General features: G+C 38.9%; 1 protein-coding gene across 5 annotated transcripts; it reads left to right on the top strand.

Annotated features, from left to right (window-relative positions):
• The first annotated feature begins 379 nt into the window (after nt 1-379).
• ECT2 (epithelial cell transforming 2) lies at nt 380-25,683 on the top strand. Of its 5 annotated transcripts, none has more exons than XM_057369386.1 (25): nt 380-453; nt 2,879-3,036; nt 4,090-4,169; nt 4,272-4,364; nt 5,291-5,473; nt 6,029-6,118; nt 7,053-7,160; nt 8,290-8,363; nt 8,485-8,615; nt 8,757-8,872; nt 9,066-9,128; nt 9,471-9,693; nt 11,217-11,353; nt 12,027-12,146; nt 13,176-13,244; nt 14,179-14,289; nt 15,217-15,313; nt 16,023-16,104; nt 17,030-17,108; nt 17,292-17,411; nt 18,055-18,193; nt 19,168-19,322; nt 21,245-21,352; nt 21,941-22,087; nt 25,317-25,683. In XM_057369386.1, the coding sequence occupies exons 2-25, from the start codon at nt 2,907-2,909 to the stop codon at nt 25,404-25,406; spliced, it is 2,745 nt and encodes a 914-aa protein (XP_057225369.1). In that variant the 5' UTR covers nt 380-453; nt 2,879-2,906; the 3' UTR covers nt 25,407-25,683. The 5 variants fall into 5 exon arrangements, with proteins under 5 accessions (XP_057225369.1, XP_057225368.1, XP_057225372.1 ...); XM_057369385.1 differs by having other exon boundaries at nt 4,087-4,169; XM_057369389.1 differs by lacking the exon at nt 25,317-25,683 and adding an exon at nt 23,664-24,114 and having other exon boundaries at nt 4,087-4,169.
• Nucleotides 25,684-27,447: the final 1,764 nt, after the last annotated feature.

The following is a 27,447-nucleotide window of genomic DNA, read 5'->3' as shown; positions in this document are numbered from 1 at the left end:
GAGGGAGGGCCATGAGGGCGGCTCCGCTCCCGCCCCGCCCCCTCCATCCGGGTCTCTCGGCGCGGCCGTTGGTAGCGTTCAAACCCCGCGTCAGCCAATCAGACAAAGCATCTGTGTCCAATTAGCCAATCAGCACAGCGAGTTTTCCCCGCCCACCAGCAGCCGGTGCTTGTTACCGCAATCAGCGCTGTGCGTCTGCCCAGGTAACCTCTCACAGCCAATGGGAGCTCGCTGAGTGTGAGTGGCAGGTACAGCGACCAATCAGAGAGGGGCTAGGATGAAAGGCTGGCCAAAAAAGGAAGGAAAGTGGGCGGGGCGTATGGCGGTGCTGGCGAATAAAAAGGCCGCTTAGAGCGGGGCGGGGGAAGCGACAGCCAATGGGCTGTGRCGTGGGTGCGGCGGCTCGCGGTTTGAATTGGCGGCGGCCGCTGATGGCGGCGGGCGGTACCGGCGGTGAGGGGGCACTGGGGCTGGGGGTGCGGGGGGTCTGGGGTGGGACCGGTGTGTCTGTSSYGGGACCGGTGYGTSTGTCCCGKGTGAGGCCGCTGGGCCCCAGCGCTGCTCCGGGACTCCTCRGGCTGCTGGCGGTGGTCYCTGGGCAGGGCGGAGCCCCGGGCCKGCCGGCACCTGCTGGCTCCTGAGGCGAGGGGMTGTGGTGGTCCCGCGTCCTGCCCTCGGCCACCTCCCTGCAGAGAGCTCGGGAACCTTCCTGGGGGTTCCTCGGGAGGGAAATGGGAAATGGGGGAGGTGTTTACTGTCCTTTCCTTGCTTTAACAAGCATTTAGTTTGTGGGTGTTTTGTGTCCTTCAGGCTTTCCAAGAATTATTGGGAGGTCATTTCTAAGTGTGATGCTGTAGGGGCATTAGCTCTGTCGGAAGCCTGTAGTGATGGTGTTTCCACTTTTTCTTTTTATGTGAGGGAAAACTGTTGTGTTCATGTCTGTGTTCTCTGCATCCTGGCACTTTCAGTCTGTAAGTTTAGTATTACGATTTTAATTATTACATGGGTATTAAAACAAGGAATATTTTTAAGTACACCTAGGGTGGACCCTCATAAATAAATAAATCAGTTGGAAAATCCTTAAAGAAAATCAATGCCCAGACCAAAGCATGGGCTTCTTCAAGTATACAATGAAGTTCTTTGTAAATTCATATGCATGTTATTTGATATATCAATAACCCTACTGATGTCTCAGAAATAATCTCTAGGATTTAAGTYAATTTGTGCCTTTAACTGGAGGGTTTGCTTTCTTCTGAATTTGCATGGAATTGTCTTTGTGATAATCATTATTAATAATATAGTTTGAATCTTCCAAGATTATGCCTCCCTCCCCCCTTACTGCCAAAGAAACAGGTAATTTTATAACAGTTTCTGGTGGTGATATTGTAACATTCTGGCCGGGTGGTTTCCCCAAAGATTCTTTATAATTGGGGTTACTCTTCTCTTGCTCTGTCTTAAGCTGCTCTCAGAAAAATGAGGTGGGTGATTAGGACATAGGTCTAGGAAACCAAATTCCATGGAGCTGCACAGCTGTGTGTGACCTGGATATTGAAATTAAGGTGGCTGAATTTGTCTAGGATTGTSAAAGATTTGTATTATTGATTTGCTACTCATTACTGTATTAGGAACTTGGGTGTTATGAAGACCTGAATCATTTSCAAGAGCCCCTAATGTGATTTTCCTAAACTGTAGAATATAAAGTCTTTCCTGTATTGTTGTTATGCCAAGGTGCCCATTGTTTTTTTGTCTTCTGACTTTGCTATGTAATTTTATGGTCGTTAGGATGTTCTGTAGGGGTTTTATTACCTCAAGAGTCCTCTTTCAGACAATGCTTTAATGCAGTATTTGAGTAGGTGCTGTTTTAAAGAGGCTTTACTGTCACAAGAACAACTTCAGTTAAAATGCTAACAAAGGGTTATTATACGAGAGCAATTCTGTGGTTGCTGCTCTGGGCAACTTCTGATATCACTGTGTAAACATTGAAATCTGCATGTGTGATGAATCACAGAAAATGCACCCTGCTTGCCTCATGTGTGAGAGAAAATATGCTGCATGTTGGGCAGGTGTCTTAGAACAAGCTTTCTGGTGGAAGATTTGGGTAGGTAGCTCACAGAGTATGAGAGGGTTAAGAATTCTGCCTTTCCAGCAGGTGTCGGGTTTGATGGGCAGGGAGAGCACAGATGCTTTCTGTTTGAGAAGACAGGAGGCCTCTTTATCTGATGATAATAGGGTTCTTCTACTCAGTTATAATTGGTGTAGGACAATAGGTGAGACCATTAGACATATACATGCATATCAACTTTGTAAAGACTCTCAAGCATTTTTAATTTTTCTGTTAGTAAACAGTGCTGGTCCTRCTCTCTGGGTGCTCGTTTTTAACCACAGTATCTCTAGCCAGTTCACCTAAAAAATCATATTTTAGTATCATGCTTTGGTTACCCTAATTCTCCTGCTAATGCTTCATTTTAACAATGCTAATCTTGGTCTCAACTCTAGCTTTGTCACTGAAGGAAACAAATGCTTTTAGTTTGTTGGTGCTTTGTGGTTAAGCTTTTCCAAATGTACGCTACAGTTCATCCTTCCTTGTGCACAGAGAAATTGCTGAAAATTCCCTCTCTGAAACTGCTGAAATTCCCTCTCTGCAGCACTCTGTGCAGATGAATTACAGAACTATTTCTGTAACAGYTTTGTTGTCAGTCCTTTCYATCACCTGTGTTACTCTTGATGCTCTTTCAGAGCTGCTCTATCAGTGTGAGTGGGGGTTCAGTAAGGGCCTAAATGTTTTGTTTTCTGAAGTCACTTCTGACARCCTTAGTGGTAAACTGTTATTAATGAGCTTTTGGTACCTCTAACTTAGTTTGTCCCCTCTATCTTCCAGCTGTTGAAGAAAGAAACAAGGCTTAATCATGGCTGACAACAGTACTCTGGTGTCTGAAACCGGGAGGAGCCTCTTGGCTGATTCTTCTGTTCTTGATTCAAAAATTATAGAAACCTCCAAAGAGAATGTGTTTCGTGCAGCTGTTCTGGATGTTGACGGTAATGGGGGACGTTTATTTTAAGAATACTCTGTTTTTGCAATGACTGATTATTTTGTTGGTACTTTGTAGTTTTGAAAAACCAAAAACGCTTTGACCTCCATAATTATATGTAGAGTAGGCAAAAGGGTGTTGATCTGGGATCCTTTTATTAAYCAAGGGACTGTCTTAATTTTTTAACTCATCTTGTTAAAAAGATTTGGGGCTACAGCCCTAACCAAATGAGTTTTTTGGCTGTTGTRCAGAAAGCTGTCAGTTCCATTTGATGCCTCTTTTGTGGAATAAATCATTCCAGGTGACATTTTGACACCAGTGTTTGGAAACTACAGCTGCTCTGTTGGTTAYAAGTACACAGATTAATAGGTATCATAAGGTAGACAGGTGGAGAGATTAATAGTCTTGAGCCCAAAATTAATTTAAGAACAAATCTTAAAAAATTAATTTTAAAAAAATTAAAAAAAACACCAATGTTTTCCTCCAAGATATTAGCCAAAATCTACTGGTGGTTTGTTGATGCAAACGACATGGAGGCAATACCTGTTCTTCCTCCTAATATTTTGAAGGCTTATTAATGTATGCAAAAAAAACCCCAAGGCATCTAATCTCAGTTCTGATATTTCTCATAACTTCTCAGTTTCACCAAGAAGTAATAGGCCTTGTCAGCCAGCAATACAGAAAGTAGAAAAGATATCAGCTGTCTATTTTCCGGCAAATCTTGGTATCTATTTCTGCTAGAAGCACTGGGCCAATATTTTTTGGGGTTTTCATTTGCTTGTCCTCCATCTCCCCCAATTTATGTTCATGCTTTGACTGATCATGAGTTGCAAGTTCTTGTTTCACCTTATACTAGAAAGTTGGGCTCTAAGTCACTGGGGTATGCATTAATTAAAGGACATGCTTCTTGAGGTAACGTTTATTTTCAGGCTTGTTCCTGATAAAAAGCCTTGAAAGGCTGTTGTCTGCCTATATTCTTCTATACATTATTGCTTGATTTAGACATATCATGGATTTTTCTGCTGAAATACAAATATTATCCTTGTTTCTCTCTAAGCAGAAGAAATGCCTCAAATAGAAACAAGAGTGGTTTTGGTTCAGGAAGCAGGGAAACGTGAGGAGCTTCTGAAAGCCTTGGAGGTATGTGGGCCTGAGATAAAACAGTCACTGGAAGGACATGTTATGCCTTTAGATTTCTAGTAACCAATTATGCTTCTGTACTAAAGTTCTCCTCTTTCACAGACCATTAAGATAATGGAAGTACCTGTTATAAAGATAAAGGAAAGTAGTCCTGATAAATCAGAAGAAAAACTAATAAAAAGTATAATTCATATGGTATGTCATGCAATTAAGCACATATAATTGCATGCAGCATGTTACACTTCACTGGGACTGAAATGTGCACACGCTTTAATTTGGATTAATTGGGCATAATGATCATAATATATACTAATGGTTCTGATGGTGTCACAGCTCATCAAAATTAGTGCTCTTTTTTGCAAACACTCTCTTAAATATGAAAGTAATACCTGCAGCTCTTTCCTAGTGGTGTTTTCTAACATAGAAATACCCCTGGGGACGTCCAACTGCATGCTTGTGTTCAGTCACACATAAGTTTGTGCTATGAACTGRCTTGTGATTGTCAATTGAATTCTCTTTCAATTGAAAGCTGCATTTGAACTGAAGTGAAAGAAATGTTTTTCCATTTCTTGATATGAAAACATAAAAAATGAAGTTTGGAACTAATGATTGAAAGTGGAATGCACCAAATTTTTAGACCATTTAAAAATATGAAGCAATGAACAAAATATATTTCTGTTCTWTAGATGTTATGCAGGATGGAGCTTGCTGTTGCAAGCTGGATGCTACTTTTTAGTAGCATCCCAAAGTACCCTAAGCTGTTCTGACAGCCTGAAATTTCATTTATCTTTTGAGCTTAAGGTTTTTTTTTTCTATCTAGCTGTTTCCACTGCTACATTATCAGTGTGAACTGATACATAAACTGCTAAAGCAACCAGAATTCTGATTCTGCAGAAGCAGGAATGACTTTAAGACCTTTAGTCTTAAAGCATGCAGCAGTTCATAGCTATTCTTATGCTAGAGAACAGTGMATTGCATTCAGCTTTCACAAATCTTAACTCTGTCTCTGAAATATGAATCATACATTTTTCTAATAGTCCAAAATAAACATCAGTTGAATTTTACACTAGTGCAAGTATGTTGTTTGAATAATGCTTTTCCTTTCATCCTTCCACATCAAGGAAATTAAAGTGCCCTACATAAAGACAGACACGATAGAAGAGCTTGGAGATGCTGATTCCCCTGAATTTGAGACGATCTTCGTTGTATCAGACTTTCAAGCTCCCATCTTTACCAACCTCTGCAAGGCAGATTGCCGTGTCATCGGGCCCCCAGTCGTGCTGCACTGTGCACAGAAAGGAGAGGTGAGTAYTTCCTGCAGAAATCAGCTGAGTAGTTCTCTGCTGCAGTGAGTTCTAAATGTTCACAGTAAAATCTCTCTTGCTTTTCCAACCAGTTAGAAACATTCCTAGGCAGAGAAGAATTTTAGGAAAAGTGAGTTTTTAATGCTGTGTTAGAATATTGCATGTATTGGGAGAGTGCAGGCAGACAGTGGTAAGGCTACATYTGCTGCTGTAGTTGTGGGAGTTGCTGATCACCAGCTGGGATTGTGCCATTAGGGAAATGCAGCATACAAATGATTCTCTGGTAGCCACTTTATATTTCTGAAAATTGTAATGCAGAGCAGATGTATTGGGAAGGAAATAAAAGGATGRATCTCTACTTGTGGAATTTGGGGWTGCTCTAGTTACTGTATAAGAATGCTGTCAGGTGTRGAGCTGAGGTGTAACAGAATATACAGACTTGGAGTAGTGTCTGCATTTTTAATACTGGAAATAACAGTGCTGTATTAAAGGTAGGGTGAAAACTTTAATGGCAGCAGTATGCTGTTGACTAAYAAGCTTTCTTCTTGTTTTCAGGCTTTACCTTTCTCCTGCCGTCCATTGTACTGTGCAAGTATGTTGAACTTGGTACTGTGCTTYACAGGATTCAGAAAGAAGGATGAATTAGTAAGACTTTTTTTCTTCTTTGGATTGGTAAAACAATGTTAAGTATATTTTCAAGATACTCTTCTATCACCCAGAGGTTTAACCATGGCTCAAGCTTGTATGGGGAGAATTAATTGTCCTTTTGTTTGGTTACAAGTCCAGAGGCAGCATTATTTGAGGATGGGAACAAAACTTAGTTCAAGTCATTTTATCCATGTCACTTTTGGTCTCTTTTTTGTTGAGTGACATGAAACTGCTCAAATGTAATAGGGCTTAAARATTTGTAAATTGAGGCTTCAGATGAGATGATGTTTACCCAGTGGTGTCCTCTTTTTTGTACAAGTGGTAGAACGGCCAAGTAAAGACCTGTAGACCTGTTCAGAGCATTTGCAGACATCTTACCTTGCTGCTATGCTGTCGTGGTATCATGCTATCAGAATTGTACTCTGTTGGATACTCTAGTACTTTGCTTTTCTGTTTCAGGGAGGCAGTTGCCATCTAAYTTACCTACTGGACACCTGGGAATCAATAATATAGCTCCACATCTTAATCTGAAAAAAAAAATCCTARACCAAAAGCCTTTGCCTGGTGTTGGGGTTAGTTAGGTTTGGTCTAGAATTGACTTAATCAGCAAGGAAAACATCCTTCAAATCTAATGTGTGAGAAAAGGTGAAGGCATTATGTATGATGATCATGAGMGTACTGGTGGCTTGGACAGTCTTCATACTACACAGCAAGGCTGTATTAAATGTTGAAATATAAAGAAATGTTTATAGCTGATACTCAAAAGAACTCTTTCTTCTGTAGATATGAGCAAGTTTTTTTTTAAGAACAGATCAGAGTATTTGTGTTTCTAGACATTTAATGTAACCTTCTGTGACTTACTTTGTAAACCACTTTTGTACTGCTCTCACTCTTCAGAAGATACTGAAAACTTTTCATCTTTATTTTTCAGGTTAAGCTTGTGACCTTGGTTCATCATATGGGTGGAATTATTCGAAGGGACTTTAGCTCAAAAGTTACTCATCTGGTGGCAAACTCAACACATGGAGACAAGTTCAGAGTATGTAAGCCTGAGTTGGTGTTTCATGGAAACYTTTGGATTTTGGCTCTTGTAGACTAAATTTGTTCATTATACTTCAGCTCAGAAGCTGCTGTTTTTGCCTGTACTAGCAGCAGTAACTTGTAATGGTGAATTCATCTCTGCCTGGTGTTGAGCTTTGGCATGTTTTTGTCTCTGTGGGAGATCTAAATAACATAAATTGAATGCAGAGATTTTGAAATAGACAAATATAGCAAATAACAAGATTCAAAATGRTTAAGTRTTGATGCTATCAGTAGTTAAGACAGTGATGAACAAGTGTAYATGTATCAACAAGCCTGCTTTTGTCTGTCCAAGCAATAAACTTGGAGGTAACTTGCAAAAAGCTTTAGTACTTAATTAGTGCATATCTTCTTATAAAAATTATTTTCAACTTGCTATGGATGAGGATTCARATCTTCCTTTATGCATAAATAGACATCAGTGTGCTTTTCTGATTCTGAAAGGGAACCACTTGGGACATTYATGATCAGATTAGAAGTAAATTAATTTTCTTGTTTTTTATACCATTTAATATGACATAGCAGTGTCTATGCCCCTTCACTCTCCCTTGTTGGTAGGATGTGGWGCTTTTTTCCTAGTTTGTCTTAATAATCTTAGAGTTTAAAGAGAAGTCCTATTTTCTGTTCAAACACTCCTTTCTGCCAACTCAAAGGGGAAAAAGCAGGAAAACTCTACAATCTCTGAAGCAGTTATGGCAGTTATACCTTTCAAATAGTCACCTTCTCTTTGATAAAAGCAGGCTGGGATATTTTTCTTCATAGGAAGTATCAAAAGCAGAAAAAAGATCCCATATTCCACTGGATCAGAGATTTGATTTTGTGTTTTTGTGAGTGATGAAGGATATCAAACGAACAAAATGGTGCACTTTTGAGGAAATGTCAAAATAGCTATTGATCTGATMTCCTAGTCACTGAATTCATGCATTCTAACTCTGGGGAGCTGCAGTTGGAAACAACTCTTGAAGGAATATGTTCACTTTTTGCAGGAGCTACTTTGAAAAGTAAAAGGAAGGTTATAAATGTTTCTTAGCGTGGGAAAGATTTAAATAGAAATATTTGGTACAACTTATGATTTTCCTGTTTTGTAGATTGCTGTAAGCCTTGGYATTCCTATTGTGAAAGCTGAGTGGATTTATAAGGCGTGGGAGAAAAGGAATGAAATGTATGTGTTTATTTTCCTTCAGTCTTCACCTTGCATCCTATTTACCTAAAATGTGAGCTTTTGCCCAAATACTGACATAGCCCTGATTTAATGACCTTCTCATGCAACTTCTKTCTTTCAGTGATTTCTGTGCAGCTGATGATGACTTTAGAAATCAGTTCAAGGTTCCTCCCTTTCAGGATTGCATGTTAAGTTTCCTGGGATTCTCTGATGATGAGAAAGCTAACATGGAAGAAATGACAGAAATGCAAGGTGGTTGTTTATGAAAACCTACGGGGACAATGGGGTGGAGTTTCTAATGACAGGTGCCACAGAACTGTTAAGTGAGATATTAATTTCTAACAATAATATTCTTTAACCTTGCTAATTTGCCTCTTTTTCTTTTTTATCTAGGAGGACATTATTTACCAGTTGGTGATGAAAGGTGTACGCACTTGGTGGTTGAAGAAAGTACAGTAAAAGATCTTCCATTTGAACCTTTGAAAAAACTCTATGTTGTAAAGCAAGAGGTTAGTGCTGAAAATTCTTGAAAGAATGCTGCTATGTAGAACTGTGTGTGCCATGTGCCAGCATGTAGCTTATTCTAAAAAAAAAAAAAACTCCCATACCAACTGTGTTACTGTTATAGATTATTTTGAATATTTTTAACTTTGGGTGAAGCTTTGCAATGTGTTCCTAATGTGTGTTTCCTTTTCCCTTTAGTGGTTTTGGGGGAGCATTCAAATGGATGCCAGAGCTGGAGAGTCCATGTATTTATTTGAGAAGGTATGTTGAACACTCACACAATGCACAGCAGGTATTTGGTGATAAAATTATCATTCACAGAGTGTGGGGCCAGAGGTCAGATAGTTTAAAGCAGCATTTAAGTTCCAGATAATCCATTATAAATTTTATACATGGAATATAATTGGGAATTAAACCTTTTTTGTGCTTCCCAAAGGTTTTACTTTTAACGAATAGAATACTCTGGTTTCCATTTTAAAAATKACTTCCTTAAGAAGTTTCCTTTTGAGTTGTGTGTTGATCTCTGTAATTAACTTATCTGTGCACTGAGTTGAACTGGACATAGAGGATAAACCCACTAAATGGAGTTTTCTTTTACTGCAGTCGGAGAGTCCTGACTTCAAGAAGTCGGTGTCCCTGCTTTCCCTGAGCACTCCCAACAGCAACCGCAAACGGCGCCGTTTGAAAGAGACTCTCGCTCAACTGACCAGGGAAACAGACATGTCCCCATTYCCTCCTCGGAAACGCCCCTCAGCTGAACATTCCCTCTCTCTTGGGTCCTTGCTGGATATTTCCAACACTCCGGAGTCAAGCACTGCCAATGGAGGTAAAGCTAAAACCTTCCATTCAGCCACACCTATGATGTTTAGGAGCCTTTGTGTGCAGTTGGAAATGGTGGGGTAGGGAAATCTTATAGGTTCTCATACAGATTTGCAAAGTAATTCCAGGCTTTTGCCATTTCGAAGTTTGGGAGAAACAATTGGGATGAAGAGTTCAGACACAGGCTAACCTGCATCATGTCATCACAGTAAGCATGTTCATTTTTGAAGGAAGAGATTTGGAGGTGATAAATAGGAGGTACAGTCCAGTGTTACTCCAAAATTCTCCAAACACTCTGCTGGATATCTATAGTGAATTAGCAGCATAGTCAACAGTAARTAAATCATCCAAAATACTCTCCATAGGATACTTGGAGAAAAGAGAACAAAGATTGTTTTCTAAAGGAGTCATAGGGAAAATTCCTGTAGAGCCCACTCCTAGATCTTGGGAATGTTCTGTTGAGGCAACTCTATTTGTGCCAGCAAACTGTCATGTSTAAAACTTCACAAGAATATAGATTRTCAGCTGGATTTTAGTGAATGRACMRTTTTAAATATCTCTGCTTGTGGTTCTTGTGGAAGAAAGGAACTSCAAAATTTTGGTTAGTCAAAAGCTRATACCCMAGTRTTTTTAAAAGGTCYRGYTCCATCATATAGAGGATGTATCTGGAACTACTGGTACTTTAAAAAGGCAAAATCAAATCACGTAAGAGCTCTCAATGAGGCACAACCTGTAAGTGATAATTCTGAAGGAATTCGGGGAAGATCAGCCTTATTAGGAGATAGTAGTGCTCTTGTTAACCACTGGTAGGGAGTTTTCTTCTAATCCAACAGCAGCAGATAGTCTCAGAATGTGTTATTTTGGAAACAGCAGATTAAGGCACTTATTTCATTGTTAACTATGATGGTAATGAGCTTTGATATATAAAAAAAGTCAATATAGGTCTCTGAGATCAAAGACAAGGCCAAGTGTTTAAAACTCAGGAAATGTTCCAGGTCCACCTTGACTTTAGTTTTAAGGGAAATTACTTTCTTGAGTCTTTCTCCTACCCCAAAAGAATGAAATGTAAGTTTTGCGTGCAAGGGCTTATTTTAATAAATGGTTTTGAGCTACACATCTAATGCAAGGGTKGTAGAGATGGTTGTTTACATGGCAAAGTGAAAGTGGAAAAGCACTTTTGTATGTAGTGCAGGGATAAGTAATGCTCAGCACCTAATTATTTCTGATGAATAAGGTACTAATAATAGGGTCAAGTTRTTGACCTGCCCATAAATGGTTTATTAGTTTCAGTCTAATTTTGAGAAATAATATATTACTGTTGTTCTRTAATTAGGCTGTGATAAAGAAAGCCATTTTCTTGAAAGAGCTCTGATAACTCTACAGTATAGCCTTTAAAAAGAAACCCCAAAACTTCACTTAAAAAATCTGAGGGTTTTTTTGGGGGTTTTGTTTTGTCTTTGAGAGTGAGCTTTTTTTAGGGATTCTATTGTAATAAAGTTCTGTTTTCTTTTGGGAATATCTCTTCATCAGAAACACCAAAATCCTGCACRAGGCCTTCCAAAAACTCAACTCCTCTTCCTCTCAAGCAATCTGCAAGATGGCAAGTTGCAAAGGAATTGTATCAGACAGAAAGTAACTATGTTGATATTCTGACAACAATAATTCAGGTAAACTGATTTTAAAGCCAGTCCARGTCAATTGTAATAAGGTATCTAGTGTTTACATCAATTGGTATTTTCAACCTGTGATCTGAAGGCATTGAAGGGCCTGGGTGCATCAAAGCTTCATAGGAAGATGACAATATAAACAGTCTCATGTAATTTTACTGACATAGAAAAATACTCAGTTTCAGGTTGGAAAATGCAATTTCTAATCTGGGATCTGCAGTGGAATTGCAATTTATATGGAAATTACAAGTGTCAGGAAAATGGGATCTTCATGACTAATGTTTTAGATATTAGTGAATAGAGGGAGATGGCAGAGGAAAAAGTCTTTTTTGAAATTATCCCAAGAAGAGCAGAAGAGCAAACAACTTACAGGAAGAGCCTAATTTCTTGAAAGTTTATTTCCATTGCAGCTGATTATCTGCTTAAAGAATGAGCCAACATGTGTATGAGTAGAAAAGGAAATGAAAGGGGGTTATGCTGTAGTGATGTATCAAACTAAGTGTTTGTATCTTCAAACCACTCTCCATAACCCACTTTGCAGAATGGAAGCCTCTCAAGATAGTGACTGKAGGAAATTATGATCTAGAAGGAAAACACTGTTGCTTTCATAACTTGCTAACAGAAGGTTTGGCAGGTGGGAGGGTATTAACATTTTTTTCTCTTAATTCATCAGTTATTCCARGTTCCATTGGAGAAGGAAGGACAACTTGGGGGACCAATCCTTGCACAGGAAGAGATTAAGACCATATTTGGCAGCATTCCAGATATTCTTGATGTGCAYACTAAAATCAAGGCAAGTTTCACCTTCTCCCCTGTAGGGGAAGCTTTCAGAGAGATTTTGAATATTTTCTGTATGTTTTCAGTTGCATCAGCTATATAGGTATAGATTCTTCCTGGTGCTGATATATRGTCTTTCAAATAGTGGCATATGCCTGTTTCTGGCAGCATTTCACAGTAGGCTTTTAAATAAGGATACTTGCAGACTGCCTGCAACTTGGTGATTTGTTTGTACTTTTTTTTGTTGGTTTTTTTTTTCCAACCACTGGGGTCCAGTCTAGTTAATCACACTGGGTATTGATGTGTGCCCACTGAGACTGAGATGAAAGTAGTGTGTGTGTGTACATGTCAAATTGGAGTCACCTGCAGCATGCAGTGTAGGCAGAGTTGCTTTGATGTAGCTGYTGTGTTTTCCTTCATCTTTGGTATAATAAAGATGTGAGCAATGGCAGCAACAAGCCAATATCAGTGATGACTTCTTTTCACTAAGGTGAATTCTGAAGCTTCAGTCCTTATTAGCTGTTGGTGACTGAGCATGATCCTTATCAAGCTGATACAGGCTTAACAGCTTGGTCTCACTTTCTAGACCAGGGTGTCAAGGAAAGTGAGAGAAATCTATCCTAGTTGTATTTCAATCCCATCTTATGGACTTAAGTCCTAGATTAGTTGTGCAATCTTGATTAGAATTGATTAGACTGTTTTTCTGTGTATCTATTTTAATATTCCTCTGAGATGTGTTGTGTAGTGTGTTGGATGCAGCAGTGACATCTTATTGCAGAGTTGGCTAGTCCTGATGTGCTGCCAGGCTCTACTTGCATTGATTTACAAGTAYATGTTTTTATTCAGTAAGGCAGAGATCTCTTGTTTTGAGCCCTCAGTAGGCTGGRGGGGCTGAATGTGAAATCGTACAGCTTTTAGAAGTGCCTGTTTTGTCAGTACAAAACACACCTAATGATATATATTTGGCAAAACATAGTTCTGCTTAATGACTTTACACAGTTTATGCTCAGCTTGTTTTTTCCCCCCATCCCTGCATGTATTCTAGGAAGACCTGGAAGATCTTATGATAAATTGGACTGAAAGCAAAAGTATTGGTGATATCATTCTMAAATACGTAAGTTCCTGTTTCTTTYTTTATGCTTACAACTATTATCTTGCCTTACAAACGATACACATTAGGAGCTAGTAAACACAAACAAAGCACTACTGAGAAATCCAATTTGTATCATTGCATTTTTTATTTAGACTTTCCAGTTGAGTTAGGTGATACACTGAAACTTGATRTGGATTATACGTGTCCATCCACTGGTATGAGGGAGTAAAACTGCAAATATCTGCAGTCTGAGAACAGCAATTTGAAGCCGACACTCTTTTTACTCAGACATTAGAAGTCACTTTCTGTGCCATTAGCTCTCTGCTGCCCCTGATCAATAGTAAAGAACTGGGAAAATAACTTTTCACAGAAACTTCATGTGTTCTTTCTTCAAGATTTGAAATGTGTAAGTGAATAAGGACTCCTTGTTTTCCAAAGTACAGAATGTGTGGAACAGGAGAGCTAGGTCTGGGACTGCAATGGATTTGAGCATAATAGCCTGCAAGGTATCTTGTGCTCTCRTCAAAATCTGATGATTCTGAGACAAATAGTGCTTGTCATTCAAAAATTTTCAGTCTAAGGAATTACTTCTGGTGGTTTAAAAGGAGATTGCAGGAACTGGTGAAAATACCTGTCTGGAATTTCCAAAATTCTCACCAAAAGTGTCTTGCTAGGTGCGAACCTGCCTCCCCCTTGAGCTGTTCAGCAGCTTCTAAGATTGTCACTTGTTTGCTGGTGAGAGCAGCCTGCGTTTAATCAGTAGCATCAATCTTGGGCATCTGGCATGCAAAAATGTCTTAACTTGTTCTGAGAACACGTATGGGTTTACAACACATTTTTTATTATTCTTTATTGCAATGTGCCTTTGAGCAGCTTTGTATAGCTCAGGGCATATGAACATATGTACAATGATACATAATATGTAAAGCAGAGCCCTAACAGTTGTTTCTTTCAGTCAAAAGACTTGTTGAAAACATACCCTCCGTTTGTGAATTTCTTTGAAATGAGCAAGGAGACGATTACAAGATGTGAGAAACAGAAGCCAAGGTTTCATGCCTTCCTGAAGGTAAGTGTCTGCAGAACAAAGTCTATAACATGGGGGCTGTTACCATGTAGTACTGAATGCAGTAGATGGAAGAATGTGACGTTTTGAAAGCTTGAAGGAATGGGAACATATCTTGGTGAGACAGAAATAAGAAGGATTTGAACTTCAATCCCTCAAGCTCCTCATATGACCCTTTCACAAAAGGTCTGAGTTCCTCCTCTGTTAAGCAGCTTTTAAGGTAATTTGATTATATGCATTTTTGCTGGAAAACGTTCCTCTCAAATATGTCTTCCCTTTCCTGTGAAGGTTACTAGAGCTGCTGCTTTGACTGGTCCCCTCCCTGAGTTTGTGAGACTTGTATTTCTGAAGTAGTTTTTAACTTTCTTTGGGCAGCTGTGAAGCTCCAGGGAGGTAGAATTTCTCAGYGTTCTTGTGACTAATGAATAGGAGCCTAACAGTGGAGATCTAACAGGAAGATGATCTTCAAAGAAAATTACTTGAAGATGAGTCTTAAGACTCCTGAGCTCTTCAGATATGTGTGTACTCTTAATAGTGCAGTGTAGCTTTAACTCCTATATCCAAATAATCAAGTAATCACACTGACAGATTACAGCTTGTGTATTCTGAGGGACTATGAATTACATCCAAGTATTGATATCTAAAAGATGGAGAACAAATAAGAGAACAGGCTGTCCCCTGTCCCACTCCACCTGAAACAAGCACTGAGGGGTTGATATGGACACTTTAAAGCTAGACATTCTGAGAATATAAATCACTGTACCATTTTGAATGTGGTATTTAACATGCTCTTGTTAATGACTGCGGTAAACAATTCTSACACTTGTATAGCAATGCTAATTTCAAGAAAGGCAATTTTTCTCTATCTTKTGCTTTTCTTGTGTGTGTATATGTGGAAAAAAAAAGTAAACATGATTTCCTTTTTCCCAGATAAATCAAGCTAAACCTGAATGTGGCCGCCAAAGCCTAGCTGAGCTTCTTATCCGTCCTGTTCAAAGGCTGCCCAGTGTTGCCCTACTGCTAAATGGTAACCTAGTGATGTAATTTTTATTAGTTTGTGAAGGTGTTGAAACCACAAGATAATGTCTACTTTTGTCATCATTAGCAACAACTTTTGTCTAAAACAAGCCTGATTATGTGAGTTAACCATGATTACTGGCAGTCAGTGAGACCCACTACTGAAGAAAGAATACTTCTGACTAAACTCTGCTTGTTCATACATTTGTATGCAGGATACAGATAGAGGAACAGTTTGCACTGACAATTCTGTCTCTTCAAGCAAGAATATAATTGAGATTCAAATGAAACTAACACAAGCTAGAGAGCAAATCATATTGACAAGGCTTAGTTTCATATGTTCCACCTGGTATCGATTACTTGCTGTAATAATGATTTTGTTAATAAAAATAATTAAAAAAATCCACATCCCCCTTTGCTTCAGGTAGAAAAAGACTGCTATGCTTGCCTCTGCACTTCAATTTAGGTTTTTTTAATAGTTTAAGGGTTTGTTTTTTGTAATGTGTGTGTTTGGGTTTCTTTCCTACAATGAGATGCCTGGACAACTGCTGCTCAGCTTAGTATCCCTCTTAATCAGTGCTGTTTGGACTCCAGGATAGATATGATTTCTTCAGTCAGCTTATCTAAACTCAGTTTAAACTTCAGTTTTTCATATTTCTTTTCAGGCACTTGTGATGTGTGTAGAGTTTTTATTTCTTTATTTTTTTCTTTAATTATAGATATTAAGAAACATACAGCAGAAGAGAACCCAGATAAAGTAACTCTAGAGAGAGCTATTGAATCATTAAAGGAGGTGATGACGTAAGTCATGTTGATTCTGTGAAACATACTGTTAAACATACTGCATTTAGATCCCTCTGTTCCTTCTAAATTGCTGTCAATGTTTTGTTGCCACAAGTAACAGAAAGTAAACATAACTGTATGTGTTCTTCAGCCTCCCTTTGGCTGCTGTTGTCACTTTGGAGTTCTGCCAGAGCTCTGACAGAATCTGTGATGTTGTTACCCAACACTTGCACCTGAACCTTAGCTGACTCCAGGCCTGAGCAGGAAACCTCCCCAGTGCTCTGTTCTGATCCAACTCKTATTTCTATRTGTTCCCTCTAGAATGGAARAGATGGGTTTTGTCTTTACTTCTGTGCATATATCCACTGAAAGGACACATTTTTGGTGGGAGATTAGTTTCTCTTCTGGCCCTGCATTAGCTCTTCTTGGCACTGTTCCATGASTTAATTAGCTGAAAGCTGAAGTTGCTTAGATTGTAAGTCTCACCTCCTTTGAAGTGTAGTGTGTCTCYAGCAATGAGAACTCCTGCATTAATTGGGTAAATGTTTGTCCAGTTTGAACAACATCTTTTAAATTGTAATTATTCTTGCATTTGCTGCTTGGTGAGCTACAACCCTGATTTGGGGGGATAAAATGCAGGCTGTGAAAAATGCACTGTGTCTACCTCAAAATCTTGCAGGGTAGGGGAGAGGAATTCTATACTAACTGAATGGTGTGTCAAGTGCTGGTAACATGACAAGAAGAGTTCTAGGGCTGAAGTTTCTTATGTGATTGCATAAGATGGTACTTGGTATTTGGCTATTTTGTCAGGCAAATGTGGAAAGTGCTGCTATATAAATTCTATCCCTGAATGTTTAGCTTTATTATGTTTGTATGCCTTAAATGCAGTGCATTCTTTTGCTGTTGCTTGGTATAGAAGATTAATATAATATGCTTCCCTTAGACACATTAATGAAGACAAAAGGAAAACAGAGGCACAAAGGCAGTTCTTTGACGTTGTCTATGAAGTGGATGGATGTCCRGTAAGTAATTTCTCCAAAGCTGCAGATCTGTTAAATGACTGCACTATTTTCCCTTTGCAAAATTGTGTGAAGTTGCAATGCAATGGTGCTAGTTTAAACAGATTGSCAGTGTTAAGCTGTAAGAAAGCAGTAATCCAGCCCTTGGACGAAATGCTTAATGAGCTTTTTGTTTCTGTCATTCAGGCCAATCTCCTGTCCTCTCACCGGAGCTTAGTTCAGCGTCTGGAAACTGTRGCACTCGGTGATGACCTCTGTGACAGGGGAGAGCAGGTCACACTCTTTCTGTTCAATGATTGCCTAGAGGTAAGATGACTATACATCTCATGAACTGAATTGTAAAAGGCTTGACATTACACAAGAATATAAATAAGTAAAGTTTAAGAACTTTTGAAGCAGAATTCAAAGTCACAGATGCTGATAAGTCAACACATGCTGATGTTTCCTTTCCATTAGCTACTGTGTAAGTYCATGTAGTCATGTCTGTGTGGCTGAGAGTGTTAGTGTAGCCTTTAATGTCTTTGAGCCAGAGAAAAAACATAACACCAGCTTAATATGTTAAAAAAMTGTTTACCTGAATAGCACTTTGAGTAGTACCAATAGATGAAAAAGTGCTGGAGTCCTTGGCTCGGCACGTTTTGTAAACTTTTAAAGTTATTTGTATTTAATGGGAGTAAATAGTGGACCTCAATAGATCTGTCTGTTGTCAGGCTACTGAAAAAAAATCACAATGAATGCCTTAGACCAAATATTGCTGGGCCACTTGAAYTGTAGGCAGTGAATAATGAGAAGTGAATTCCTTTAAGATTTATGTGGTAGTATAGCAAGATTTTCTGTGCCTTCCTGCATAGTAGAAGGTAAAAAAAAATAGAAAGGAAAGGAAACATCTTGGAAACATCTTGGAAGAAAGATCTTCCAACTGACCCTATCTCTTCTAATTTAACTGCAGATTGCGAGGAAACGGCATAAAGTTATTGGAGCTTTCAAGAGTCCCCATGGCCACACAAGGCCTCCTGCATCTCTCAAACATGTTGTTCTCATGCCTCTCTCTCAGATCAAGAAAGTCCTGGACATCAGGGAGACAGAAGGTCTGTGTGTTTTGAAGTGCTGTGTTAGATAAGGAAAACTGTTTTGGAGTGTGAAGGAGAAAGTTCTGCAGTTGTAGGATGGAATGTTAAGGTGTATTTATTGTTTGGTATGTTAGGTATGTGATTTTAGTAAAAGTTTCTGTTTGATTCTCTGTATGAGKTTGAGAATTCCCTGCACTGATACCTTGTGGCTTTTCAAGAATCACTGCAGGATGCYGAATTTGGCAGGACTGCTAGATGGCATTAGCATAAGCCAACCAATTGGCAGTGTGAGATAAACAGAGTTAAACACTTGGCAGCTCTGGATATTACAAAATAAAAACCAAACCTCAAACTTCAGCCTAGAGCATTACTGGCCAGAGAAAAGTGCTGTTGGTGTGAAACCACATTTTCTTTTAACTGGTGATGATAATGCTCAGGAGGAGCTGTGCTTGGCATCTTAAAAGATGACTTAATTTCTCTGTCTGCTTTGCCATACTGCTCCAGCTTTGATAGTGACTTATGAAGAATCTAGTCACACCAGTTTCTAGATTGCTATCCTGGCAAGATTTGGTGTTTCACTGTAAGTGATGATATGCACATCATCTGTTCTGCTTTTTCTCTGAGCCACCTGAACATAGAAACTCAATTATAAGAGAAATGGCAAAGAGGGTAGGTGAGGCAGACTACTCTGCAGATTATTTGGTGAATAATCAGCTCTTGCATGAGCTGCTGATTGCAGCCTCTTGATGATGGCTGTGGACAGAACTCTTCCATTGCAAGTGGTACAACAGCTATTGTGTAAATAAATACAATGCAATTTAGTGGAAATAAATAAATGCAATTCAAAAGCATTTCACCAAATCATATTGTCTGTATCTCCAGCTTCTGGCAGACAGAGGGCTAACTCTTCTGAAGGTTTCTCCCTGAAATATATTTCAAAAAGACCATTATTTTTTGTATTAACTCCTTGTTTTTTTTTTAATGAACTGTAGATTGCCAGAAAGCCTTTGCCTTAGTTGTGAGGCCACCTACAGAACTCAACAACAAGCTGCTGAGCTTCCAGATGACAACAGAAGACCCTTGCAAGGAGGACTGGCTGAAGATGTTRTGTCGGCATGTGGCCAACACTATTTGTAAAGCAGATGCAGTGAGTATTTTGGAATCATGTTGCTGATTGAAATATTTCTCTTTTTTTGGCTTTAAGCACCTGAAGCTAAAGAAGTTTATAGAGGACATGTCTGAGGTAAAGTAGGGCAGAAAACATTTGTGCTACCATGTCTGCAAATGAGTGGTTGAAAGGTATAAAGGGAAACAGCCTGGAAGTTAGTCTGTGCAGAATCTAAGTAGTACTTAGAAATCAAGAATCATACCCTTTCACCATCAGAAATTAATTATAAATAATTTAATTCGGCACTAACAGATCTAACAAGAATTGTATTCAGTTTCTTTCACAGTTATGTTCCAATTTACAGCCCCAGTGTTATGAATCATTTGGGTTGGTTTAACCCTCTGTTAGGTTGAATTTTTTTGTTCTACACCTTATCTGCACCGTAATGCAAGAGACATGAAGCATCTTCCTCTCACAGACAGAAGTCTACAGCCTTCAAACAAAGAAATAACAAAAAGTGAAATAAAGGAGGCACTGGCATTGTCACATTTCTAGAAGTTCAGTGTGTGGGTTTTCTGCAGTCAGAAAACCACTCATTTGAGAAGTAAATCCTCTCCAATTATGGCAAGAGGCTTTCAGCTAATGTTTTAATTATGTAAAAGTCTACGCATATCAGTCATCTCAATTTGCTGAAAATACGTGCAGTACATATAGCTGAAGCTTCTTTGCTGAAGCTAGAAATGTTTTATGTTCTGCAGTGTRTTCCTACAGTGCAATATTTGGTTGTGATTTCTAAAGACATGCTTGTTACAGGAGAGGTAATTAAGTAATGAAAGCAGCGTCTTAGTTTTATTTGGTTTGTCTTGTGATCTAGGACTTAGGAATAAGAAGCTTGGCTTTGTGATTTTCCTTCATTTTTAGGTAGTGAGTAGGAAAAGTGCTGATTTGGAAGTGTTAATTTATTTTAGCTTGTCTGTTGCCTATCTTCAGTATTTAGTGTGACAYATAACTTGGATTTTTAATAGAAATTAAACCTTTGTATGATAAATGTATCATTCCTTCTTGCCCCAAGACATTCAGAATCATATGATGACAAATTGTAACCTACTGTGCTGAATCCCATTAGTTATAATTTCTGTAACTACTGCTTTGTACCAACTATATAAYACTTCTTTCTTGCTGATTTAAATGTCAAATTGAGCTTCAATTTAAGCTCTTTTGCCTGATTTTAGAGTTCCACAGCATCATTGAGTGAGATAACMTTGACTTTGCCACCTGGTGGCAGCAAAGGCTTTGGCTGCTCTTCCTTAGGATTTGGGAATGGCCGTAAAGCTGCTGGCTGATGTCCTTCTGAGATTTTTTTTTTAATACAAAATTATTTTCTCAAAATAAACACACAAAACAGAGAAAGAACTCATCCCAGCAACTTCCCATTCTCATGTGTGCCCTCTGTGCCCCTCAAGTTTTGTGAGTAGGCAGCTGGAGATTGCTTTGCACATACTGGAGTTTAAGAATGAGGCATGGGAAAAAACCTAAAACTCGTGGCTATTCTGCAATGTGTATTGCACTTAAAGACTTCAGTCTTAATGTTTGACAGCTGGAGCTCTCAAGATTTCACTTTAGAAATGTGCTAGATGTGTCAGTGGAATAAATCAGTGTTTATCTCGGAAACTCCCTAGGGATGCCTCAGAACTACTGCCTTTAATTTGGTCAACCCTGGACTTGAAACTGAATCAGACAAACTGAATGTAAAACTACTGATGAAGTGGTTTCAGAAACTGATTGCACCAGCTGTTGATCTAATGAAATGACTTGAAAACAAAGAGCTACTGAACTGTAAAAAGAGATAAATAAGGGAGAATATGGCAATTAAAACMTCTAAATCTGATCTAATGAACTAGAAAATTATGTTTTGACAAGTGTTGATGTTTGACCATTATTAAGAGTATTTTTGTCCACAGGARAATCTCATTTATGTTGCTGATCCTGATTCAGTTGAAGTAAATACTAAAGATATGGACAGTACTTTAAGCAGAGCATCCAGGGCAATAAAGAAAACATCAAAAAAGGTAAGATACTAYAGAGACAGTAAAAGTCATTATAGTCAGAGAATTGTGCTAGCATTCCTGTTTCAGTCAGTTTGTAGTATTTACAGTCGTGACAGGAAAAACTTAATCTGAGCTAAAACGCTTAAGTATAAGCTCCTTAAAGAAGGTGAGGGGTGTTTAAGGTTTTGGAAYATCTCTATATAGTCTTAAGTATTACAGTCATAAGTATTATGTAGTCATTTTTGAGTCTGTTATGGAACTTATGTTGTTTAATACTTTGAATCTTTTAAATGGAATCCARAATTGAGGGGGGCCTGACTGTGGGGAACCCTAGGTGGCCAGACCTTGCTTTGATTTATCCTTGAATCTCTGCCCTTCTCTCCCCCTGCCATGTTCTCATATTTGGACAGAATGAGAAGAGCAAGGATGATGGGGAGCCTTTAAAAGTCAGATCATTTTGGGTGTGGGTGTTTGGCTGGCTGTGGCACAAGTCACACCAACACTTGATACCATCCTAGAGATGTTCAGAATTTGAATGGTAGCCTGTATAAACAGTAGTTGTTACAGCCTGGCTCTTGTCAGTGTGTAATTACTTCTCCTACTCCTCAGGTCACGAGGGCCTTTTCTTTCTCCAAAACACCCAAGAGAGCTCTTCGCAGGGCTTTGATGTCTCACAGTGCAACAGAGGGGAGGAGCCCCAGCTCTGCTACCGAGGGTTACATCGGCAGCCGCATGAGCAGCACCTCCTCCTTAGCGGTGAGTGCTTTTCTGTGTGGCCAAAGAGGGCACCTTCTTAACATCACACTTCATTTGTGTCAGCTGCTGGTCTCACTGTAACAATTTCAACATTCACTGTGAGGAAGAGACAATTTTTAGCTGCATTCRTAGACCTATTATTTTTAAGAGCTGTTGAATGAGAAGTGCTGCTTGCTGAAAATGCAGAAAAATCTTGATGCACTAGAAACTGGGAGTTGCCTTATACATTCAAGTTGAAAAACCCCAGCAATCTCTTTTGCTAGGGATGGAATAGGTTTCCTCTTCTGAGAGAGGGAGAAAGTTTCAACACAAGTCCAATATTGGTTCATGCTTTTGGTTTTGAACACTACATAGAAATGTGGTGTACAACCCTGAATAATAAGGTGAACATTTCAGCCAAAGTAGTGAGATGACAGATATCATGTGAAACAAACTGGGAAGAAAGGCTAGAGAAAAAAAATGCTGCAGCCTGCAAGTTTTTAATAAAACAAGGGAATTATCTCCTTATATATGTTTAAGGAACCTTGGTAAAAAACTATGTTGTTCTACATATTGCAACTCTTCTGCTATGCCTGGCTGCCTCTTGCAGATTTCTTCTACTGCATTAGACCAAATTCAATTTCCTGATACAGTCTAGTAAAGCAGACTGGATTTGGAGGAGTTTTTTCATCATCTTTGCTTTTTATTAGAGCATTTGAGTAAATTTGATGAGTAAAGACCTGCTTTCTAGTCTATAGTTTGTGGGACAGWAGGCCAAGAAAAGGGAATCCTGTTCATCTTTCCACTACTGACTGATGTTTCAGTACTTTAATATTGAGAATTCATGTTTGAATGGCCATTAAATTGTACAACATAAAGAACGCTGCTCTCCCACATGAGAAAATATGAACCAAGAAGGTAGCAAGTGTCACCATGGACTCYCTTGCTTTAGAGGTAATAAAAGAATTAATCAGTGGGGCTAAAGCCCAGTTCCCTATAGAGAGATTTTCTTCCTTCTGTYATGATTATGCCAACAATTGTTTTTGCATTCTAATTGTCTTCATTTTGATACAGCACTGTATCTCATTTCTCATGAATTTGCGAGTCATGTACTTTTCTTTTTGTGCATGTAAAAATATTTATTTTTCCACAAAATCACAGAAACTTGCAGTAGCAAAATTATGTTYCTGTTTCAGATTCTTCCCAGAGCTCTTGGACCTCTGTGGTAATAAGCTGCAGCTTGGCAGCAGATCATGTGTTGTGGGTTTTTTTTAACCAATCCCACACACCACTGAACTTGCATAAAGCCTTTTTGGTTGAATGATAAGGTTGAAGGGAAAAGAGGTTTGGAGTGCAGCCCCTCAAGTTGGAATACCAGTGCAGTTGTTGAATAGAAACTAAAACTGCAGGAAACCTGTCTGAGTCCATTCAAAGTCAAAGCTGTTATTCAGACATATTGTTTATTTAAATTAATCCTGGCCTGTGCTTCTGTAGGAATTTTTCGGTGTAGGATAAAAACCAGTAAAACTATCAGTAAAGCTTGGATGCATTTTTTTTTCCTTGTTTGGACTAACTCTCAAACCCTTCCTAATTGTAGATTGCTCGTTSCTCTTCTACGTGCAGCCTAAGTGGATCTGTCAAATGTGCTGTTAATGTTCATCGCTCCAGTTCTGTGGATTGGAGCTCTCAAAATTCCAAGCCTCGACCTGTGCTGTGTCCTGGCTCTCCAAACACTCGTCTTTCAAAGGCAGTGGAAGCAAAAGCYTCTTCCAGCTTGGAAAGCTTAAATGGTCATGCCTTGGACAGACCATGTGCTCTCCCTGTTATTACTCCCACTTGTGCTGGTGCTGGAGATGATAACCGGTGTGGTGCTGGAAAATTCTGTGCATCAGATCCTGACTGAAGTGAGCAAGAAATCCTGAGTTCTCTAAGCTAAGAGAGCACGGTACAGCTCTAATGCACAAAGGCCTTAAAATGGTGTTGGGTTCTTCTAYAACATGCTCTAAGGCACAGAGTTGGTTTCAACACTCACATGTGGTCTAGTTCTATTTCTGGTTCTGGGTACTAAGTTTATTCTTTCACAAACACTTTTCAATGGGATTTTTTTCTGAGGTTTTTTTTTTTCTTAATTGATGTACAATTTAATTACTTGTTGTTTTAGTTTGGTTGTACAAGTGGCCATGTAGCTCACTGGCCAGAGTTCTGAGGACTTTAATAACTTGGTTGCAGGGAAGACTTGAGAAGCTCATTTTACCTGTGATTATAGTTTTTTGTTCCCCTATCTGTAAATGGAAAAAATATCTGGTATAAAATACTTGAGAGTCTAATAAGAGCTGCTCTATAAAGATGAGTTTAGGATTTAATTTTCAGATATTCATATATTGCAAATGGAGGACATGCCATAACAGGCATAAGACTTGCTCATAATGAAGTATATATCCTTACCTACCCAAAATATCCCTATTTAAAAGATTCTTGAAGCATGCAGGTGCACAAGCTGCCTAAATACCGTGACCTGTTGATATGCTGAGAAGCTCAGCKGGGCTGTAAAGAGCAACAGAAGATTGCTTGTGAAAGTATCTTGAGGTCTAATGTGAAAAGAATATAAAATCTCAGCTAATCCAAAGAGGTTTACTTTTAGTGCTACATATTGATGTGTTGGTTCCACTGTAATTAAGTCTCAGAAGCAGCTTATTCTCCGAGCATCAGAAAAGTCAGCTTCTTGCCTAGTGTGTGCCCATCCAGGCACAGCTAAAGCAAGCTCTGACAAATCATTGCAATGTCTGTTGCCTCCTGCAGCCAAGGAGACGTGTTCAGCATCTCATTTGGGGCTCAGAGCTGATGATAGTACTGAAAGTTGTAGGATTGGACGGGGGAGCTCTTTTTCTCTAAGAGATTATCATAGTGTATCTCACCTTCATTTTGGAGGGAGATTATTACTGCAAAAAGTGATGCAAGATGTACACTAATACTTGTTAACAGCTACTCTTCAAAAGCATGTTCTTGCATTCCAAATCTCTGAAGGCTGGAAACGTGGAAAAAGTCTTTCTTCTTCAGTTTTTAAAATAAGTGATGTTTTCTGTTCAAGTGCTAGAAATGCTGAATCATTAATGTCAAAAGCTGCCAATCTTTGAGATCTTCTGCACTCACACGTTCCATGGATGATATACATACAACAAGGTTGAGAAATGACTACTGCACTATTGATATTGGGATCAATGATCAATAACTTTTTTTTTTTCCCCAACAGGGTGTTCCTTCTCCTTCCTTGGTCAGCCTTCCCTCAATCTTTGAAAGGAGGAGTCACACACTGAGCCGATCAACAACCCACTTGATATGAGGCAGGAGGAAAGGACTCTGCTCTGTGGGAGTGACTGAGAGGCAGGTGGCYGGTCAGTGACCTGTTACTGACATTTATGGTACCTTAGTCATTAGCACTTAGCAATGATTAGCAAAATGTTAGCTAACACTAAGTTAATCACAAGGGGGTTTAGTTGAATTGCAGCAGATTAACTTGGCCTTCATTTAAACACAAAGTTCCTTTGTACAGTTTTATTTCATTACCAACATAAAGGAAACGTTTTCTTTGACGGAAATCCCCTCCAGGCAATGAACTGGTTTGTTTGAAATGAAGATGATGATCACATAATTTACTGTTASTTTGGATGACTCTTATGCTTGCCTAACTTCATCTACTGGCAGAGCACTCTAATGTTTGAATTGTGGATTACTAAATGGAAATATATTATGAAGTACCTGACCTTTCATGTATGACAGTTAACCTGTTGTACAGCTGCTTATTCCAGATATTTTATAAATGTAATTGTTCATAATCACAGGACTCAATTCTATTTAATTATAATCTCCTGCAGCCTCACTGTAACACWGTGGTGTGAGGAGCTTTGACCACCAAAAATGATCAATTGAATTTTTTGTCTTGCTTTGAAGAAGTCTGAGGAAAAGAATTACACTTCTGTTTAGCAGGGTTGTTAAAAAGCCAACYCCCCACACCTTCCCCATACTTGGTTAACAAATTGTTATTTAAAGCGTGGAATTATTGGTGTGACATTGTAGCTTGAGGATCCAATTTTGGCGTGTCAAATTGCAGTGTAGTACTCCTGAGGCTTTTATGCTGCTTTCTCATGTATTTATGTCTTCCTTTAAAACTGTATGCTCACTTCTGTCATCTCTGAACAGTTTGTAAAGTGCAGTGCACTCTCACAAACTATCTAAATATGTAAATTTCTGCAATTCATTAACACTTCAACTGTCTGTATTAGCAGGAGTTCACAACTTCTGGTCTCTTTAAGCACCTGTGTTTTGTCTTGTATCTATATGTAAGTAGTGATGCTTTTGAATGTGTCAGACTGCACTGTTTTTTTTTATATCTCTTTTTACCAATCTAAGCAATGTAAATAAACTGTTTAAAATAACACTGCTCCTGGCTTTGCTAAACAGACTTGTATGAAAGTTTACTTTTTTATGTGGGTAAAAAGAAAAAGGCATTGCTGGGCTTTGGCCTACACCTGTACTCTGATTATCTATGTAGTTATTTCCAATAAAATATACCACTTCGTAGGCCTGAATCTTCTTCTTTTGTTTTTTTTTTTCTTAATATATTCGAAATTCTCCTCTGGATCTGTGTGCTTGGTTTTGGGKTTTTTTTGTCCTTATCCACTCAAAATAACCATCTGACCTGAATAGGCACTGACACTTTTAGGGTGGATCTAAGAATGACACTATTCAATGAATACTATGCTAAAATCCAACAGCAGTTCTTGATTTCTGTTTTTTTTTTGTTATTTTTGGAAGGGCATCTTCAACTTGGTAAATTCTGTGCAAACTTATGGCAATATCTGTCATTGCTACATGAATCCTCTTGGCCACTGCTTCTAAATTGCTGATTGGAGGACAGCTGTCCAAGGAAAGGGTTTTCTGCTTGGTGAGGGGATGGATAAGGAAGCAAAAGCTTATTTGCTTGCTTAAAAAAAAATAGAAGAGCCCCACTGAGAAACTCAAGAAGCCAGCAGTGGCCAAGAGACTGGAGGAAGCCTGGAMTAGAGGTTGGAGCCATTCACATACATAGAATTCATAAATATGCACTCACAGCAAACTATTAAAGCATTAGTGGCCTCACATGATTAATCTTTTATAGTTTTTGTTCAAACAGAAAAGGTGGAGATCTCACAGCTGCTTGAGAGCACCTGTTTGCAAATTTGTAGATTCAACAGGACAGCTTGACCTGTGCTTTGCAGAGAAAGAGTTGCTGTTTCAAACAGAGGGGCTGCAAACTGCGAGATGTGGATGTTTATAACCCCTGAAAGCCAGCCATCAGAGACAAAGCAGGGGCAGCTAGAATGTACTTTAAAAACACAAAAGCT

The sequence above is a fragment of the Malurus melanocephalus genome, unplaced genomic scaffold (assembly GCF_030028575.1).
Source record: "Malurus melanocephalus ecotype Western Australia unplaced genomic scaffold, MMel_1.1 scaffold_108, whole genome shotgun sequence".
In the NCBI taxonomy this organism is placed as follows: Eukaryota; Metazoa; Chordata; class Aves; order Passeriformes; family Maluridae; genus Malurus; species Malurus melanocephalus.
This window is presented reverse-complemented; position numbering and strand designations above follow the sequence as displayed.